The sequence below is a fragment of the Lissotriton vulgaris genome, chromosome 6 (assembly GCF_964263255.1).
Source record: "Lissotriton vulgaris chromosome 6, aLisVul1.2, whole genome shotgun sequence".
In the NCBI taxonomy this organism is placed as follows: Eukaryota; Metazoa; Chordata; class Amphibia; order Caudata; family Salamandridae; genus Lissotriton; species Lissotriton vulgaris.
In genome coordinates, this window is record NC_141694.1 from 592,251,033 (window position 1) to 592,270,616 (window position 19,584).

General features: G+C 45.1%; 1 protein-coding gene across 1 annotated transcript in view; it reads left to right on the forward strand.

Moving 5' to 3' along the window:
• LOC147707736 (uncharacterized) overlaps positions 1-19,584 on the forward strand; it is a 551,277-nt gene that overhangs the window by 479,571 nt on the left and 52,122 nt on the right. The window contains exon 17 of the mRNA XM_086925663.1: positions 13,723-15,225. Within this exon, the coding sequence (XP_086781789.1) occupies positions 13,723-15,225 (1,503 nt within the window). The remainder of the gene's footprint in view (positions 1-13,722; positions 15,226-19,584) is intronic.

Here is a 19,584-nt window from a genome sequence, read left to right on the forward strand (position 1 = left end):
TGAACGTACCGGCCCGAGTGGCGCTGACGAAGATGATAATGCTCCCCCGGCTCCTCTACTTTTATGCTAACCTACCGGTGTATGTGCCGGCACGCATATTCAAGGGGTTGGAAGCCCTCACCAGGCGCCTTATCTGGAATAAGGATGCCCCCGGGTGGCACTGAGGACCCTCTACGCGGCCACGGACTCTGTTGGCTTGGCGGTTCCCAATCAGGAACTATATTACCTAGCGGCCCAGCTGCAATGGGTTGCCTATTGGCTGAGTGGCAAGAACCTGATGGACACGGCCACAGAAGACACTACCATGTCCCCGACTCAGGTACTGACGCTCTTCCACCCCCTGACCCAGGGCCGGCCTCCCGACCAGGTCCATGTGGCTATCGCACGGCAGTGCTTTATGCGGAGCCTCCGACTCACCAAGAGCACGGTGCCGTATGCCCCGAACCTGCCAATGCTGGGGACCCCCTTGGGAACTGGCGTGCTGTCTTCATCCGAGCTACGCAGTTGGACTGCGGCAGACTTGGACAGTCTGGGTGACTTGTATAGTGACGGGGAGCTACTGTCCTTCGAGACTCTGACCACCGACACCGGTCTGCCGGCGGGACAGTTTCTGACACATGCGAGGCTTCTCCGTGTACTGACGGAGACATGGGGAGACCTGACTCACGAGCCGACCACGCATATGCTCATACAATACCTACATGTGATGGGCGATGGTTCCCATTTGGTGCACTGGCTGGCACAGGCGCTGAACTATCATACTCAATTCTCCTCCCAACGACTGAGAGAGAAGTGGACGGCCGACCGGGGTAGTGAATGAACGGACAAACAGTGGGCCGCAGTACTGGCTGGCGCAAGGAACATTCCTCGCAACGCGAGATTTAAGATCATCCAATATTACATAATACACCGTGCATATTTATCCCCGGACAAACTGAACCGCTACTTTGGCCTCACCTCGTCAGCATGCCCCAGGTGCAGACTCCTGAACTCGGACCAACTACACGCACTCTGGAGTTGCACTAACCTCACCATGTACTGGTCGGCGGTCACTGACACGTTAGCGGCAGCCACGGGCGATGCCCTCCCCAAGACGTGGGAAGAATGCCTGCTGGGACTCTACAAAAGAACCAAGCAAACCAAACTACAGGCACGTTTCTGGGACCTGGGGCTCATTACGGCTAAGCGACTCATCACGAAACGCTGGAAGAATGATGCCCCCCCGCGACCTGCAGACTGGCGTCGCTCATTTGACAACTGGGCTTGCGCAGAGAGCGTGTCTTTACACAGGGAAGAGACGGCGGGCCTTCGTATGTACCCGCTTTCCCAAGACTGGGATGCTACCCTGACTGCATTCCATAGGGCTTGCACCCAGGCTGGTATCACGTGACCGCCTTGGCACGGAGCGGTGAGAGACCAGTCATCCCCCGCCCCAGCATGACGCTCCCCCCCCCCCTCCCCCTCCCCAGCCGTTGGGGTAACGCCCAACAAAGTCTAATTGCTATCATTCCCTCCCACCGCCTCGCGGCCGCAGCAACTTTCCATTCACAGCCACTCCCGCCCCCACACAGTCCATATAAGGCGTCACATACGCCGTTAGGGTCACTGATACACTACTGTACACGCTAACACTAGTCCGATTGTTGTTGAAGTGTTTTCCCTCCTCCTTTCGTTATTCCCCTATTGTTTCTTTTGGTTGGCAGTTAGCTTGTTTCTGCTGTGCTCACGATGATGTTCATTTTCCCTACCCCGTTTACCCTTTCCACAATGCTTAATGAATACTGCCACGATCACAAGACTATAGCCTAGTGACCCGTATGGCAATATGGGATGTGACTCCTGTCTTTGACTTCATCCATGCCAACCAGGGAACGCAGCCCAGGACAAACGTTGTTGGCTTTCATGACCACATTGGTCCTTCTGCAGTGATAGATGCTGCAGGCACTGCAACCCGAGATTTTTCCTGGAACTGATAATTGCGGACTAATGCATCTCCCCTGGCTACTGTTTATTTTCACCTATGTATGACCGACATGTCGAAAATGCTACTGGCTGGGTAATGATTGTAGTTTCTATGACATTGTATGTTTTATTGGCTTATTACTTGTGAAATTAAATAAACTCTGGGACCGTTGGTCTAAAAAAAAAAAAAAAAAAGAAATTAGACACTTTAGCAGTGTTTGTGGTCGCCATAGATGGGAAGCTGGGCACATTAAACACGCTTCTCCAGAGCAAATTGGGACACCTACAAGACATAAAGAGGAGCACCAGTAGTGGGTGCAGATGCGGCGCAATTATTGACAAGCTATCCATCCTCCCTCCCAACACTATTGACAGACGTGTGCACACAACTCAAAAGACCTGCCCAGCAAAACACTACGCTGGACAACGAGATAAAGGGTCACCCATCAACAAAAGACACCAAAATTGCTCTTCCCACACAAACAGAATTGGTCGAAAAAGGAAAAACTGGTGAAGATACAGAAGCCCTAAGAAAGATTGAACTGATGAGCACAGGCACACAAGCACAAACTAAAAAGAATGATCCAAACAAAAGCACAGCGGGCAAAGACATGGGACCAATGAGCCCTCTACCAACGGACACCATAGATGAAGATGACATTGATACAAAATCTAACGCGAAACAGAGGCGAGCTAAAAAGCGTAAAGGCAGGAAACATAAGCTCTGCTCAAAACGCGAAGGATTTACACAACTCTTTGGCCGATCTACCACTACAGAGCAAAACAAATTACAATCGGGGAAAGAAAAAACTTCAAGTCAAAACCCCAATGAAATGTGCCAAACATCTGACAACCTGGAGAAACCAGCTAACACTGGATCAGATGAACAAAATGCCCACTCTCAATACGGCCAATTAGCATTTGCACAACCAACTAGGAATAGCCCAATGCTTGCTGATACTGGCCTGCCAAATGTGCTAAAAAATAACATAAAGATCAGCCACAATCCCCCGCAAAATATAAAACAAGGTCTTACTCTGGACAGAATCGACAAAAGAGTAGAAAGTCAAGGCACAGGTATTGGATTGACGGAAATCCAACTACACGCTATTAATCAAGCAACTGCCACATTATATACATGGGGAGACCGCACAACAACAGAATCGGCACCTGTAAATCTGACAGGCAACGTGCATTGGTTGTGCAGAAGGGGGAGACACACAGATTCCGAAACTCTGGCACCTCACCAATGCGCCAATGGTCAAGCCTCAGGCGGAGCGACCAAAACTGACACCTATCTGATAAAAACAAGACCAACAGAATATGTAGATCTGAAAACACCTACAAACATCTACAATGGAGGGCGGTGTATAAACGATCAAAGAAATACCCCAGATGCTACATGGTTTAACCCAGATTATATCTCCAAAGGAAGACATGATATAGAAGTAACATATTACGGCTATTATCTCACATCCCTTCACTGGCAAATGTATCAAGCACAGACTTGCTGTCCATTGAATTTATAGACTTAGAAGGCACAGGAAGGGAAGCGACAAAGGCGACTTGGACCTCGGGAGCAATAACGCAGAAAATTCTATCTGAAGCTGAGGTATTTAAAAACTGGGGCACGATAAAACCACATACAAAGCCAAGATACCCGGACATCCTATACCCAGAAGTAAAGCTGGAGCCCAGGGATAACGCTGCCAGCTTCAGAACCTCGGTTCTTAGAGGCGCGGCAGGGCCATGTGGAACAGGTAGCAATGAGCACATTGAAATTACCTGCTGGAAAGGAGCAGATAGGGTAGCTTCAACTGAGTTGAAAGATCAAAGATGGATTGTGAGAACCATAAAAAATAATAACTGACAAATCGATCAAAACCTACGGGAGCATATGCTAAACCAACTGCGCATATGCTCCTGGAACATCAACGGTTTAGCCACTAAAACGCTGGATTCAGAATTTGTAGCTTATATAAGATCTTTCGACATAGTGGTCCTACAGGAAACATGGCTCGCCGAACCTCCACATCTCCAGGGATATCTACATTTTTTCACAGACGCCAAAAGGTCAGCTAAGTACGGGCATCTCAAAGGCGGTCTAGCGATTTATGTAGCAGTCACTAGTTTTGTCAGGATAGAAAAAATTGGTCCTTCTTCAGTAGCTACTCTTGCAATTAAGTTGGCCCTAGCACCCCAAGGTTCAGACAAAGTCAACACTGACTGCATTCTTATCAATGCTTATATCCACCCTAAAGGGGAAAAAAAAGCAGTAAAGGAATTATACAACTTCTTGGAGGAATGCATTATGGGAAGATCAACAGCTAACATTGTGCTTACAGGGGATTTCAATCTCAACCTCATGAGTACGCCACAAGAAGAGGCAATTTTAGCTCAAAATACATCTTGGGACCTTCCACCGCAAGAGAAACTTCAAGCAACCAAACAAACAAAATTGGGAGCACAGACACTCGAAGAACTGGAACATTTCAATATCAGAGCCCTAAATGGTAGATTTGTGAAGGATAGTCCACCAGCCCCAACTTATCACTCTACAAGGACAAACAGCATATTAGATTATACTTTTATCTCATTACCTCTTTTTCACCATACAACCTCGTTCCGGATAGGTAAAAAACTGACAGTGACCATTGCCCTCAGGAAATTGCCTTGGATATTGCGAGACCTACACTTGAGCAATCAAATGGCCCAAAAGAGACTATCCAGACTGTTAATTTTTTTTTAAATTAAGTACTCGGTAGCGATGGGCGAAATTTTAATAGGAAGGGCACAACAACACTTTATGGAGCGCACTGGACCAAATGAAGTCACAAAATGGGAACAATTTACAACCACCATGTCGAACTATGCAATGCAGCCCAAAGCATCTGCAAAGATCAGCAAAATTGACAATCTATCCCGAGAGCACAGAGAAAAAATTAAGGAAGCAAAAAACATGATTTACCGTTTAATGAGGGAAATACAGTTGGATCCCAATGAAAAAGCAAAGCAAAATCATCTTCGGACACTGAAATTCAAACTAAAAAAGCTGAAATGGGAGGCAACCAAAACAACGGAGGACAACTTGTGGGCAAAACTTCACTCAGACATTAAACAGAATGATGGGGCAAGGTTTTGGAAAACCATTAACTCGCTAACATGTCCGGCAAACCTGGGGGTTTCATCTAACATCACAGAGGAAATATGGGCACTCTATCTTGGCAAGCACTTTAATCAAGACCCATTTAAAAACCAGGACTTATCTATATCAGATATCAGAATAGACCACAATGTTGACAATGCACAACAAACACAATTGTGCACAAACACTAAAGACAAATATGAATTAATTAATCCCTCAAAGCTACAACACAACATCAAATGCCAAATCAAAAAAGGCAGAAGGGAAGGAGCTCCGGGACCTAATGGGATCCCGCCAATCCTCTTCAAGCAAGATGCGGGTTACTGGGCAGCAGCTCTTGAACCCCTTTTTTTGGAAATCAGGTGTTCGAACATCTTGCCAGACTCCTGGAAGGGCTCCATTATTACCCCAATATATAAAGCAGGGGATAGGGCTCTCCCCCAAAACTACCGACTAGTGGCCCTAATTGACAATGAGGCGAAGTACTTTGCAGGTTTACTGCTGGAGGAACTGCAGGTATGGGCTACAAAGAAATCCCTGATACCGGTTTATCAGACAGGCTTTGTTAAAACAGTGGGCACGACGACTAATATCCTAACTATGGGCCTACTAATAGACAAGGCAGAGACGAAAAAACTGCCCCTACATCTCTGCTACATAGACTATGAAGCGGCATTTGACAACATTAACCGGAATCTTCTGTGGTCAAAATTAAAAAGCTGGGGGATCTCAAAACCTGCTAATAAACCTGCACACGGAGACCTGTAAAGGGATAAAGGTGGGGGACGGCTCACTGCTGTCTAGGCGCATACCGACAAACAATGTCCTCAAGCAGGGCTGTGTCTTGGCCCCAACACTGTTTAATCTATTTTTGGGCGACTTGGCGCCAATTTTGACCAACTGCAATTCACATGCTCCTAAACTAGGAGGGCTTAACCTACCATGCCTCTTATATGCGGACGACATTGTTTTAATAAGCCACACTAAAGTAGGGCTTCAAAACCTCCTGAACACCACACAGAGTTATTCCGAGGCAAATGATCTAAAAGTAAATCTCGAGAAAACTCAAACTATGACCATCAGCAAAAGAAAAAGAAAAATGTTCTTGTGGTTCTGGAATAAATCTTGCATCAAAGACACGGCAATATATAAATATTTAGGCGTGAAGATTGACAACGGCGGTCGATTCAGTGTACAAAGGTCTAGCATTAAAGGCAAAGGGATTGCTTTGGCAATTGCTTTAAAAACCTTGAATAATATGTTATCTGGTCCATCATTAACACCTTTAGTACAAGCTATTCGAGCCAAATTACTTCCTACAATAACTTATGGAAGTGATGTCCTACGAGGCAGAGATGCAACAATACTTGATAGCACAATCATAGCCGCATATAGAATTATCTTTAGCCTTCCCAAGCGGACCTCCCCACCACAGATTAGGCTGGAGTTTGACATCCAACAACAGCTCCTGGCACGTCAGGGGGCTTATATCTGTGTATGGGACAAAGTGAGGAAATCTGCACAAGGAACACTGAACGAATATCTGTGGAGGGAGATAGAGCAGTATTCGACTTCGCCTGCTGTTAAATATTTAGCAAAAAGTCTTGTAAATACCGGGCTGGAACAGCTTTGGGCTTCCTCCTCAGATCACAAAGCTTTCAACAAATTGGTAAACAAATCCATCAAACACCAGTCGTGGGTACAAGATAAAACAGATTTCTCAAAAAGAACGCACGCTTGGATGATTTTGAACTCATATTCGGCAAAAGCTCCTCAGAACTATTTTGGTCTGGGCTATGCCAAAAAGTCAACGTATAAAAACAGTGTGCTCTGTGTGATTTGATCAGTTGTGGAGCTGCCGTGTTAAAAAAATGGGTGCACTGTGATCGTAAACGATTTAATAACAAACGTGCTGGAAACGCGCATGCCGTGTGTGAAACTCAGTCTGTTAAAAAACACCTGAATAAACATATTGAACCAAGTCTGAAACTCACATGAAGTTGAACTGTATCGCATAACCCTGTAATACATAAAGTGACGCGCCGCCGCTTAGTGCCTGGTTTTGCAATTACGCGATCGTGAAAGGGGGGTCCTCTGTAGAGGTACTTACTCGTGAAACGACAGTGCCGGAAGATCGGTGTGCCGTGGGTCCTCCGTGTGGTCGGCGTGTGACGTCTGTGAGGGTGTTAAGATAGTGGTAATAGTGAACATAAACGATGGACTACATTCATTGTGACAAGCGCCATCTTAAAGTGGTGTGTTGGGATCCCAATGATATTAGGATGTGGAACTCTCGTATATAGGTGCCAACAATAAAAAGGTGCAATCCCTAGTGAAACATAATCTCACTAACATAAACCATAATATGCAAAACAACCTCATAATCATAAAAAACTCATTTAGAGGTATAAAACAGGGTGCATAAATCATACTACATACATTACATTTCTTAGCACCATATAATCACATTAGGGCCTGGCGCCCTACAAACCTCCCAGTCCCCCTGGCCAACTGGCCTTCTCAAAGGGGCTCAAATGCCCCGTGTCCAGAATGTCAGGACGCTGCCAATGCAGCAGAACAGAAAGCACGCCAATGCGCTGGGGCAGAGGAGTGCATCTCACTCCTATCTCTCAACACATGCCCCAAAAGAACTTTGCCTAAACGTTGCAGCTGGCACTAAGTGCTGCGCAGCGGTGATCACCAAATGGGGCCTGGACACTCACTGTGTCCTCTCATGAAGATGTGCGCAATGCTGCAGCTGACCAAGCTGGTGTGGCGCAGCTGGGGGAAAATGGCCCAAAATGGGGAAATGTACGGGCAAGCACGGGCTCGCTGGGCTCTTCAATAATGATTATGCCCCTCGTTTGAGCCCACAGGCTCTAAAACAAAACATGCCCCCTCGGTGCAGCTGCCCTCTGCAAGCGGGGCAGCTGAAAGAACAAAGTCAAGGGGGGCTCCGGGCACATCCGTGCCCTCGGGGCCCCACTGCGGCATTTTAGGCAAAGGTGCTCCCACGTTGGAGCAGCCCCCTAGCAGGCAGGGGCCACTCAGCACATAGGCAGGGACGCTGTGCCTTCTCAAGGCACCAACAACAAAAGGAGAAGAGGACGGCCTTGGCCCCACTCACCGGGGCTGGGGTCGGGCTCCAAGGGTCTCCTCTTCACCCGGCCCACCATATGGGATCGGGACTTCAACAGGGCTGCACACGCGGGGCTCTCTCTCCTAGAATCGGCATCCTGGTGCGGCACGCGGGGCTCCCTCTTCACATCAGGATCCCTGTAGGGGCAATGGCCGGTCTTCTGGGTCGCCATCCCCTGGCCGGGGGGGGGGAGGCGGAAGTGATGCCGGCGGGCCCGCCCACAATCAGGCAACTATGCCTGCCTTCCGGGTCGCGCTGGAAACGGCCCGGAGAAGTGCGAAAAGCGGCTTGGGCTGCAGCGGTGAAACGCGGGGTGTGGGCTCACGCTTAAGTAACAGAAAAATGCATCAATGAGGGGTAGGCTCCCTCTGATTTAAAAATACACAGCCGGGTGGGCACCCACATCTCCTCAAAGTAAAATTATCGGCAGAGATGCAGGGTAGGCTCACGCTACAGCAGCATAAGGCAGGGTGGGCACCAGCGGTTTTCACTATGTAGAACGCAGGGTAGGCTCCCGCTCGTGGTGACATGCAGCATTCAAGCAGGGTGGGCACCCGCGAAACAATGATAAATGCAGGATGGGCACCCGCAGCTGCAGGCATAATGGGGAAATCCCCATGGTGGGGGTTCCCTCCCGAAGGGGCTGCAGCTCAGCACTGCGCAGCCCCCAGGCTCTCCCTTCCCTGAGGAAAAGCAAATCGAAAGCGCGCCCAGTGCGCAGAAAGGATGCATCACGTCTCGAAGATCCTGGAGGACAACAAGGAAGCTGGCAAAGTCCAAGGAAGGGGTTCAGGGGCAGAGCTGGGCCCAGTGGCCAGCACACAGGGTCCTCCAGCAGGGAGGCAGCCCCCATGGCGGTCCAACCTGGGCCCCAGAAGCAGCAAGCCCCCCTCCTCCTTCAGGAACAATGAACATTTTGATAGGGTCACAGCCCCTATATTTATATTAGCAAAACCCTTTCTGTAAAGGTGCATGGCATGGGGTAACCAGATGCAACTGGTTCAGGGGAGCTTTAGAGCACTTTATTTTGCTCAGCTCCCCTCTCCTTTGTCAGGTGGGGGCTCAGGGATTAGACACACCACAGGGGGCGGAGCCGCCATTGTGGAGGGAAGGCACAGTCCTATTTAGGTCCCAGGTGCAACTCCTCCCTCCCATCTACATGCAGATATCCCTATTCACCACTGGGCAGACTCCCCCTGTCTCTTGGAGCAACCCACACCTCTCAGCTCCTGTCAATCACAAGCCAGACATGCAATTAATTCACATCAGGCAGGCATACACACAGTACACAGAAATGCCAACTCCTAAAAGTTGCATTTCTCCACCAGTCAACATATATCTGCGCACACCATTACGCAGCATTTATCCTCACGAGTTCACACATACTAAACTCGCCCCTGCACTCCTCTCATGTCAGTAATTACCATGGACACACATATCCCCCATGCATTTCTATGGGAGGGCAGGCCAATCTCACCACACTCACTCAGAGAGCGCACGTGCTAACGTGCCCTGAGACCTAAAACCACTACCACTATGTCAGAGCTTAAGGCAAGACTCCGTCGGACGCGGAATGGATTGATTGCAGTTTCCGTTTGACGTTCTAGCGAAGGAGAGCAGTACCCCCTGTGACCTCCGGACTAACACCCGGGCGTCATCACCAACGTTTCTTCTCCCTGCTTTCAAGTTCAAGTGCAGCGTTCTAGCGAAGGAGAGCAGTACCCCCTGTGACCTCCGGACTAACTCCCGGGCGTCCTCACCAACGTTTCTTCTCCCTGCTTTCAAGTTCAAGTGCAGAAATGTCATATCGTGTGAAGCTACATTCCACTCTTGCAGCTCCTGCGTGCTTCCTGCAGAAAAGGATTCACCTAGTCCACGTCCTGAGGAGAACCTCGTAATCATCATTGGTTCGAAACGCGTTGACCCCCAGCCTGTGACAAGGAAGAAGGGTGCAGCCAGGGAATAATTAATATTACTGTCTTTGGCCCTAGCTGTTCAATCCTTAAAACACCTAATCACAGGTTTTTTGAGATAGGCAGGCAGTTTCATTGTATTCCTGTTTCCGCCTGTCCATTGGTATATAATTTGAAGGACTGGTTTTTTTTGTGAAATGCTTTTTATGTTTCAATTTGTATTGTATGTAGTAATTTGCTTTTTGGTGTCCTGAACTTTGAGTATCTATTGTGAACATTTTCTACACTTGTATATATTGCGCACATAAATGTCTGTTGTTGATTCGACTGTTTTGACAAATATGCCTTGAATACATACGGATAAATCAATGAAATTAAATTAAAAATGAGAATACATTTTCTTTAAAACAAACTTGTGGTTCACGCAGCACAGATTGGCTGGGTGTGTCCTAAATAATTATAAAGCAAACCTGATTAGCCATTTTATTCTGTTTAGCGATTGTTGAGGTCCAGGCTGGTCAGTGACAGGACCCAAAACCTTCTTTTGTTGATTGTATTGTGGAGGGAAGGCACAGTTCTATTTAGGTCCCAGGTGCAACTCCTCCCTCCCATCTACATGCAGATATCCCTATTCACCACTGGGCAGACTCCCCCCTGTCTATTGGAGCAACCCACACCTCTCAGCTCCTGTCAATCACAAGCCAGACATGCAATTAATTCACATCAGGCAGGCAGACACACAGTGCACAGAAATGCCAACTCCTAAAAGTTGCATTTCTCCACCAGTCAACATATATCTGCCCACACCATTGCGCAGCATTTATCCTCACAAGTTCACACATACTAAACTCGCCCCTGCACTCCTCTCATGTCAGTAATTACCATGGACACACATATCCCCCATGCATTCCTATGGGAGGGCAGCCCATTCTCACCACACGCACTCAGAGAGCGCACGTGCTAACGTGCCCTGAGACCTAAAATCACTACCACTATGTCAGAGCGTAAGGCAAAAAGTTCAGGGGTGAACCTGCCAAAAGGGCCAAGTCCAACAGGGATGTTCTTTTGGGGCCCGTTGCGGGCCCTCCTTGTGAAGGGGCATGTGAAATTTGCATTTCAGTTCCCTGCACCAGGTGGCAGGCACGTTGTGGTGCCTGCCACATAGTGCAGGGAAATGCACAACATGCATTTTAACCATTGCGGCAGGTGCTGCAGCCAGCAGCCCCCGCCGCAATGCGACCGCCAAAGTGGTGGTCGCATTGTAATGTCATGTGTGTGTCCGCCGCCATATATGCGGCCGGTCCCAATCCCCAGGACAATGGCAGACGGACTGCAGTCCGTCCACCATTATTATGAACCCCTAAGTTAGGATAGAAAAAACCTAACGCGGTGTAAGGTTATCAGCAGATGGTCTATTAAAAGAGACTTGATTGGTCGTCAGCAACAAAATAGATATTTTAAGTTCCTTTTTTAGATAGCGCTTTACCACACGATAATGTCAGTTCAGAGTGCTTACATTTATGGCTGCATAAACTTTTAGTGTTTTGCATGGATTTATGACTGCAAATCCTGTGTGCAGATGTGCAATGCATACATGAGGTCGGATTTAGTAACTTGTACCTCATATGCCTGTTTTCACTATCCCAATATGTGCTGGTTCTCCACACAGGACAAAAATATTCATGCATAGGTTTAACATACTTCTGAAATGTCACTTAATTTTTTTCAGTACATTAAAGTGGTTTCCCATTCAAAGTCTTGCTTTCCCTCAAAGACCTTTGAACAATGGGGATGTTCTGTGCGGTTTCACAAACATTTTGCACCATTTATGAAGTGTAAGATTAAAGATGTCAATTAGCGGTTTATGCTACTCTAGGAAGGTAATCCAAAGAATTGCTATTGTTTCTAGAGGTTGTTTGGGCCCTAAGGAGTGTCATATACACTCCCTATTCATCATGCAATGCTGGTTCACAAAGTTAAAACTACTAAACGCACATTTCTCTGTAATCACTGAAAAACACAGTTCCTGTGACTTTTTATGCCACTGAAACTGAAACCACTGATAACAACAACTGTGTACAAATTTTGAAAACCCTGACAAATCTCCACCTATGGGCCAGATGTACAACCATTACATTTTGCGACTAGCAATTTGCGACTCGCAAAAGTGAATGTACAACAGTGTTGCAGACACTGTATGCAATTCCCAATGGGGTCTCAAATTGCATGCCTCATCAATATTCATGAGGCAAGCACAATTTGCGACCCCTTTGGGGAAGGCTAGCACTCCCAGGGATGGCGACCTACTGGGGTAGGCAAACCACCATTTCTGGGACTACTTTTAAGTTTTTTTGTAAAAGCATTCTGTTTATCTTAAAGGAAAACAGGATGCATTTAAAAATGAAAAATGAAACTTTTCAGTTTAATTCTTTATGGGCAGGCAGTGGGCCCTGGGAACACTGCCTGCTCTTAAAAAAATATTTTAGCAAACACTCACAAAGGGGTACTTGAAGTAGGTGGTAAACTGCGAGTGTTTTGTGGCCACAAATGCAGTCGCAAAACAATAGTACATTGCATTGAGACTCGCTATTAGGAAGGAACACCCCTTCCTAATAGCGAGTTGCAAATGCTATTTTGAGAGTCATTGACCCAAAATTACGTTTTTACATGCCTGGACCCTTTTTTGCGGTCGCAAACGGGCCGCAAAGAATGGTCGTACATCTGGCCCTCTGCAGCCATAGTATTTAGCATGCTCATCATTAGGCAACCCCTCCGACTAAATACTTTAGGGCTGTCCCCTCGTTTTTTTTAACAAGTAATTACGGTACAGAGTAAAACTCTGGTCATCTTAGTTATGTTTACATCTCCCAAATTGTTCATGGCAGTACACTAAATACTTCTTGTCGTGGCAAAAATTGGCTGGATTTACCAAAATTAGCTGCAAACTCCAGTGTACTTTTCGAAGTCATAGCTATGCTGTGTTTTGCTGCTCATAAGCTTGTCTGAATATATGAGTTTTAAAAGCTTGGTAGAAACAAATATGATTTTTAAGTGGACAGAGCTTTGTTGGTAGGACTTTCCAAAGCACTGGAGCTAGTTCTGAAAGCCTAGACCCCCACTCCCCGATATTAGAGTTTGTTCTGCACGGGACATTGAATCTATGAGTATATGCCGGGTGGAGAGCTTTTCTCCTAATTATTGAACTGTTCAATTAAGATGGGGGACCCTTCCCTTCATTTACCTTTTTTACTACAGTCAGTGCATTTAGCTGAGTATTCTGTTGAACAGAAAATAGTTGGATACTGCTGCATGCAGTCCCTCCACTTTTGCTTCAGAATTGCACAAGGTTCTTTGTTTTTCTGCATATGCAGATGAGAGATTTTCTGGTTCACAAATGTAATGTAAAATAAATTGTGCATATAATCAAGACTTGAGACTACAGAATGCTGTAAGATGACCTACTGGAAAGTACCTGGAAAAAATAAGCTCTAAATAGGCATTTGTGAGAGTGTAATCAACAAGTGGTCAAGGAAATTTAAAAGATTCCCTTTTTTTTATTTTAGGCGATGTCACCAAAAGAACTGTATAATGCTGGAGTCATTGGAATTGAAGAAATATGGTCTGATGGGATCCTGCCAGAGAGCGTGAATTATTTCAATGATTCATTTATGGATAAGGATCATGCACCGGCAGGGCCAGGATGCATGCTCTCTGAAGTCAACAGAGTAGCTCCAAAACCGCGACACTCCAGCAAGTTGTTTGTGGAACTTAAGGAGCTCTATGCCATTGAGATGAAAATTTGGGATGAAAATCTGAAAATTGAAGAACTCCGTGAGCTTGAACGAAGAGGGAAAGTGAAAGACCACAAATCTTTTCTGCACCAAACAAAAGACAGACTATCTTTTTTGGCGGAACTGCAGAGGGAGAGAATTGAGGTCGAAGAACTGGAACAGAGCTTAGCAAAGGAGGATTTAATAAAAAAGAGGAAACTGAGAAAAATGCCTGATTTGAACAAAATAAAAAGCCACCATAAACATTTAGTGTCCAAATCTAGTGACATAGCTGCTTCAAAACCTATTATTCCTTTAGTGGGCTGTCCGGATGCACCCTCTTCCAGGATGTGGTCTTGCTCTAAAAACCTCAAGGGGCCCAAAGTTGGCCATGATCAAAGCTTGCCTGACTCTGTCAAGACTACAATACAACAGATCGTGAATAAACCAGTTAACCAAGAAGATAATCACATGGACATTCTAACAAGCACTGCATGCAAACAAGAAAGCAGAATAGTAGAAGGTAGTGAGTACAATCCAAAAGATGTTCCCAGCTCACTCATTAGCATAGTCAAAGGTAACATAAGGCCACCACCATCACCTGTTGAAGACACAAACATATATGCCACTGATAAACGTTGTGGTCCCATTGTAAAACCAAGAAGAGCAGTGGTTGGAAAACCCTGCACTCCTGTAAATAACAAGCAGGGATTCTCACTTTGCAATAACTTAACTCCTAAAGAGCATGCAATTCATGAACCGTTGCACATTTGTGCAGCTCAAGGTAACCTCAAAAGAAATGAAGTAGGTCCTGAAGTCACAGGAAATGTTTCATCATTGTATCTTCTAAAAGAAGACACGTTTCCAGATACTGACTATGAACCTAAATTCAAAGGCGCAAAAACTATAACTGCATGCAAGTACCAACAAGAAAACAATCATTGTAACTCCTTTGAAAAATCTGTTAGTAATGAAAATGATGAAGATGCTCATAGCTTACGGGATGGGTTAGATCTGAAATACCTGACCACAAGTACAGAGGGCACTTTGCCTCAAGTCATCGAGAAACAGAAGCCTTTGAAAGACACACCCAACACAATGTGTGACCTTGCTAATATAGCAGATAGTCATTCCAGCCAAAGCCTACCGAAGTCTTCTAAGGAAGGAGCTTGCTTGAATTTAAAGGAACGAGAAGTGAAAGATTCACACGAAGACCTGACTGATGGATTTTGTTTAAAAATGGCCCCAAATACACCAGTTCCAGAAAGATCTCACTTGCAAGTATCCTCTTTGAAGGTGATTTATTTTTATTTTTTATAATTGTAAAAGTTTGCTTGCAGTCTAAATTAAACCATACACATGTAAAAAGAACACATTACCACGGATTTAGCACATACTCCTAAATGCTGTCGATTTTTTTAATAGATTTACACCAGTATAGAAAATTTGAGTGCAGGAAAAGATTAGTTTTAGTGCAGTCGTCAATAGGCACCAAGGGCCAGATATATGTAGATAGCATTTTGCGATTCCGTAATTGCAAATCACATGGATTTGCAATTAGGAAATCGCAAAATGCAATGTATGAAGATGTATAGTACACCTTTTGTGATTCCTAGGGGGTCGCAAATGACCTACCTCATGAATATTAATGAGGTAGGTCACAATTTTCGACCCCCTAGGAATCGCAAAATCCACAGGGATGATGTCCTGCTGAAATCAGCAGACCACCACACCATGCCTGTGATTGCTTTTCAATAAAGCAATTTTTTTTTGTAAAGCAGCCTGTTTTCCTTAAAGGAAAATGATATGCTTTACAAAACGAAAAATGAAAAGTTTTCTTTAAATTTTTTAAGAGCAGGCACTGGTCTGTGGGCCCACTGCCTGCTCTTAAAAATGGTTTTACAAACATTCACAAAGGGGAAGGGGTCCCTTGGAGACCCCTTCCCATTTGCGAATGGGTTACCCCCTACTTGAAGTAGGTGATAAAGTGCAAATGTTTTGCGACCGCAATTGCGGTCACAAAACATTCATACATACCGATGCGAGTCGGTATTAGGAAGGGACGCCCTAAACACACCCCTTCCTAATACCGAATCGTAAACCCATTTTGCGATTCGGTAACAGGTTACTGAATTGCAAAATTAGGTTTGCTGCATTGGAAAAAAAAATGTGCGTTCGCAGGCAGCCAGATTCTGCAAATCTACCTGTTTGCGAATGCAAAAAGCATTGATACATCTGGCCCCAAGTTTTTAAGGAATGGAATAACAGATGCTGTAGTTTAACTAATACTTCACAGTGGAATATGAAATGAGTTGTGTGGTGTTACAACTACCGAAGCTCCATACCATCTTAGGCACCAGCAGGTTTAGCAAAGGTCCTTTAACATGAAGTATTGGGAGATGGCCCAAATAAAAGAACGTAAGGGAACGATTTTGCTAATATATCACTAGGGAGTTTAAGTCTTAGGTCACTCCATCTACATAACAAATCCTGGTCCACATAATAACTGGATCCCCCATGCTGACAGACAGTTGTAATAACAAAAGTAATAACAAAAGTAAAGACAAAAGTAAAGGGGCATCTTTTGCTAACAGTTGAATATTTGCAGTTATTTCATCACAATATATTTTTACCCAACGGTGAATATAACAAGGATTCTGTAAAGAGCTAGTAAAAGTTTGATTAACCACAATAGAGGAGACAGCAATTACAAAGTCCAGCTAGACTGCAGGTACAGCTTTCTTTAGGGGAGACGACAAGTGCCTGCTATACTTTTTCTAAAGTCACTCTTCAGACCATTGGCAGGCATACCTTTCATGTCGAGAAGCTTAGGTGAGGTTAATTCTGGGTGACTCATAAGTGGTGAGGGTGGGTGGACCCAGATACCAATACTCATCCACCTTCATCGTTCTTAAGACACCCAAAGGTCACAGTTTATGTTGTTTTCATGTTTATATTAAGATAAAGTATTGCTGAATATTGTCATAGGGTGCTGAAACTCACAAAGGATAATGCAGGACAAGGCTGATATATGTGCTGTGCCTAATCTACATTTGAGAAAATCTCAGAGAGATCACTAAATATATAAATAAATAGTACGGCGGAAAGCATGCTCCTGTGGTTACCCCAGTAGTACATGCAATCCTCACTGTGACTGCACTAATTGTTAGATTCATGTATTTTATTGTCCTGTGTTTTGCTGCCTTGTGATCGTCCATCTATCTTGCTCATAAAAACAACCAGATTACAAGGAGCATTTCAATTAAGCAACATTTCCCACAATTATCATTTTAACTTTTTGCTAATGGCCATCTAGTAGACGTAAAACTCACAACAAAGCCCGACCCAGTATCCCTCCCGTGACATAGGTCTATATATTACTAAAACACTGGTTCCGTGGGACTCTTATGTGGTGACCGTTGTGTGAGTATTAACAGTATCCTCAGTACATTCAATTATTTAATCAACCTAATGAATGCTGGAGACGGGCCTTCTTTCCAGGAAGTTAGTTATTTGTATTTTTTTTTAATCATCAAGTTGATGCATAACCACAACATTAGTTTTAAATGGTGACAACAGTGCGGGTGGTGCCTTGCGTGAACAAGGTGCTAAAAGTGGCTATGTACAAAGTTAAACAACAACTCGTATTATAGAATCCCTGCTCTCAGTAAACAATCTGTCAGAGCCTGTTACAAATCACAGTTCTTCTCCTAAATATAATCCAAAATGTGAACTAACTTTCTTACTATGAAACCACATATAAGAGAAAACAGTTCGAGACCCATTAATTCATTGGAATCTTTGCTCAGTGAATGGCCATGTGTTCAGCCCCTATAGTGTACTTACCACCTATGGAACTTGCTGTGTATCCCGGAAATACATATATAAGTTGTTAGAAATTGGGTTTCTGGTTGGCTAGAGTAAGCACCTACGCCAGGCAGAACCCACCACTCTAGTCAGGGCAAATAAGCTACACACCAAAGATAACCGTACTCACCCCATTGGTAGCTGGGCAAGAGCAGTCAGGCTTATCCCAGAGGCAATGTGTAACATGTTTGTGCAACACACTCACACAGCAACACAATAATTAACCACCAAAGGAGACTCCACACAATGTTATTTAAAAATACAGAGTATATTATACATAAACCATAGACAAAGACAACTTAAACCAGTGGTTACTTTGCCAACTGGGCAATTGTCAAAATCCTCACAATGCATGCAATAAAAGAACGACTGTTATGTTGCGAAACATCATGAAAGAAAACATTGTGATGCATAATATGTGGCCCTTGAAATAGTACTCGTTGTCCTGTTAGTGCAAGGGTAAAACAACATATATCATCACATCATTGCATAAAATGCAAAACATATAGAACTACCAAAGCATTAACAGGTACACATCGTACCATACATAACACCACTGCGCTTTGGCAAGAAGTATGTGTACTGTTGTTGCTAAGGGTTGTGCACACGCCATAAATCAGTCAGTTTCATTGCTTCTAGTAAGGGCCGTAAAGGTCCTGGCTCATACTGTGGGGCAGCCTTTCTCTATCAGTCCCAGCCTCAATTACAGCATTTATGTCACCTCTCGGTATAAGAATCCCAGATGGCAGCTCTAAGATAAGGGCACTAATGTCCAGGAGGGTCCTTGCATGGAGTTTGGGTGGTATGTATAAGGAGCAGATGTTGAGTGTAACACCCTCCCAGTGTCCTGACTGGGCCACATATCGACAGAAGGTGTCAAGCCATGTGCGGTGAAGGATAAACAGGACTGGTTTCTTGATTAGAAGGCCTGCTCCTCTTGAGTCTGCTGTGTAGCTTGCATGTGCCAGCAGAGTATACCAAACCTGTCTACGGTCTTATAGCGGTTACACAGATATGTGCTTCCTGCATCAACAATAGCTGTGGGGCATGCTGACGCAGGCACTGGAGAACTATTGTGCACTTAATTTTGCTACCCTAACCATTCACGTTCCATGTCCATATGTTCAGATCTCGCTGTTTGTGTGCTTCCATGAGTGTAATTGTAATGTGTATATAGGTTTCAATACCCTCGGGAGATCCAGTGTCTGAGTTTTACCCCTCTGCAGCCGGAAAGTTTGTTCTGCCTCTCCCAGCACCCCTTTATATGAGTAACCATTAGAACAAATCAACATATTCAAGTTATAAACCGTTGACCCAAACCTACAAACTCCTAGGGATTCATGTACAACTCTTTGAGTGCTGTTAGGAGCTGTATGCAGGTGCACCTTCACCATACTCAATAATTAATTTTATTAACCTTTTGAAAACATCCTGGCTCCAAACTTGTAAGTGATGATCTAAAACATATTTGTAATGTAGGCACTCCCTACCTTGTACGATTTATTCATAGAGTACATTCATAAAGATGACAAGGATGACAAGGTTTGACAGCCTCCACTTGCAGAAAGTGGAGTTATGTTTGCTTTTGCTTAGCTCCCACCAACCAAAAGCAAACAGCTACCTCCCGAGGGTTGGCACCCTGTGACAGAGCAGGAGCCGGCCCTGGGGAGTGGCAGTCCCCAGGGCCACCCATGGCTCCATAAGGGGAGCTGCGCTGTCCCCCCTCCTTTATAGTATTTAGCCCCAGGGCAAAACATTTAGTGTGAATACGGGGGGCCCCGTACGGCC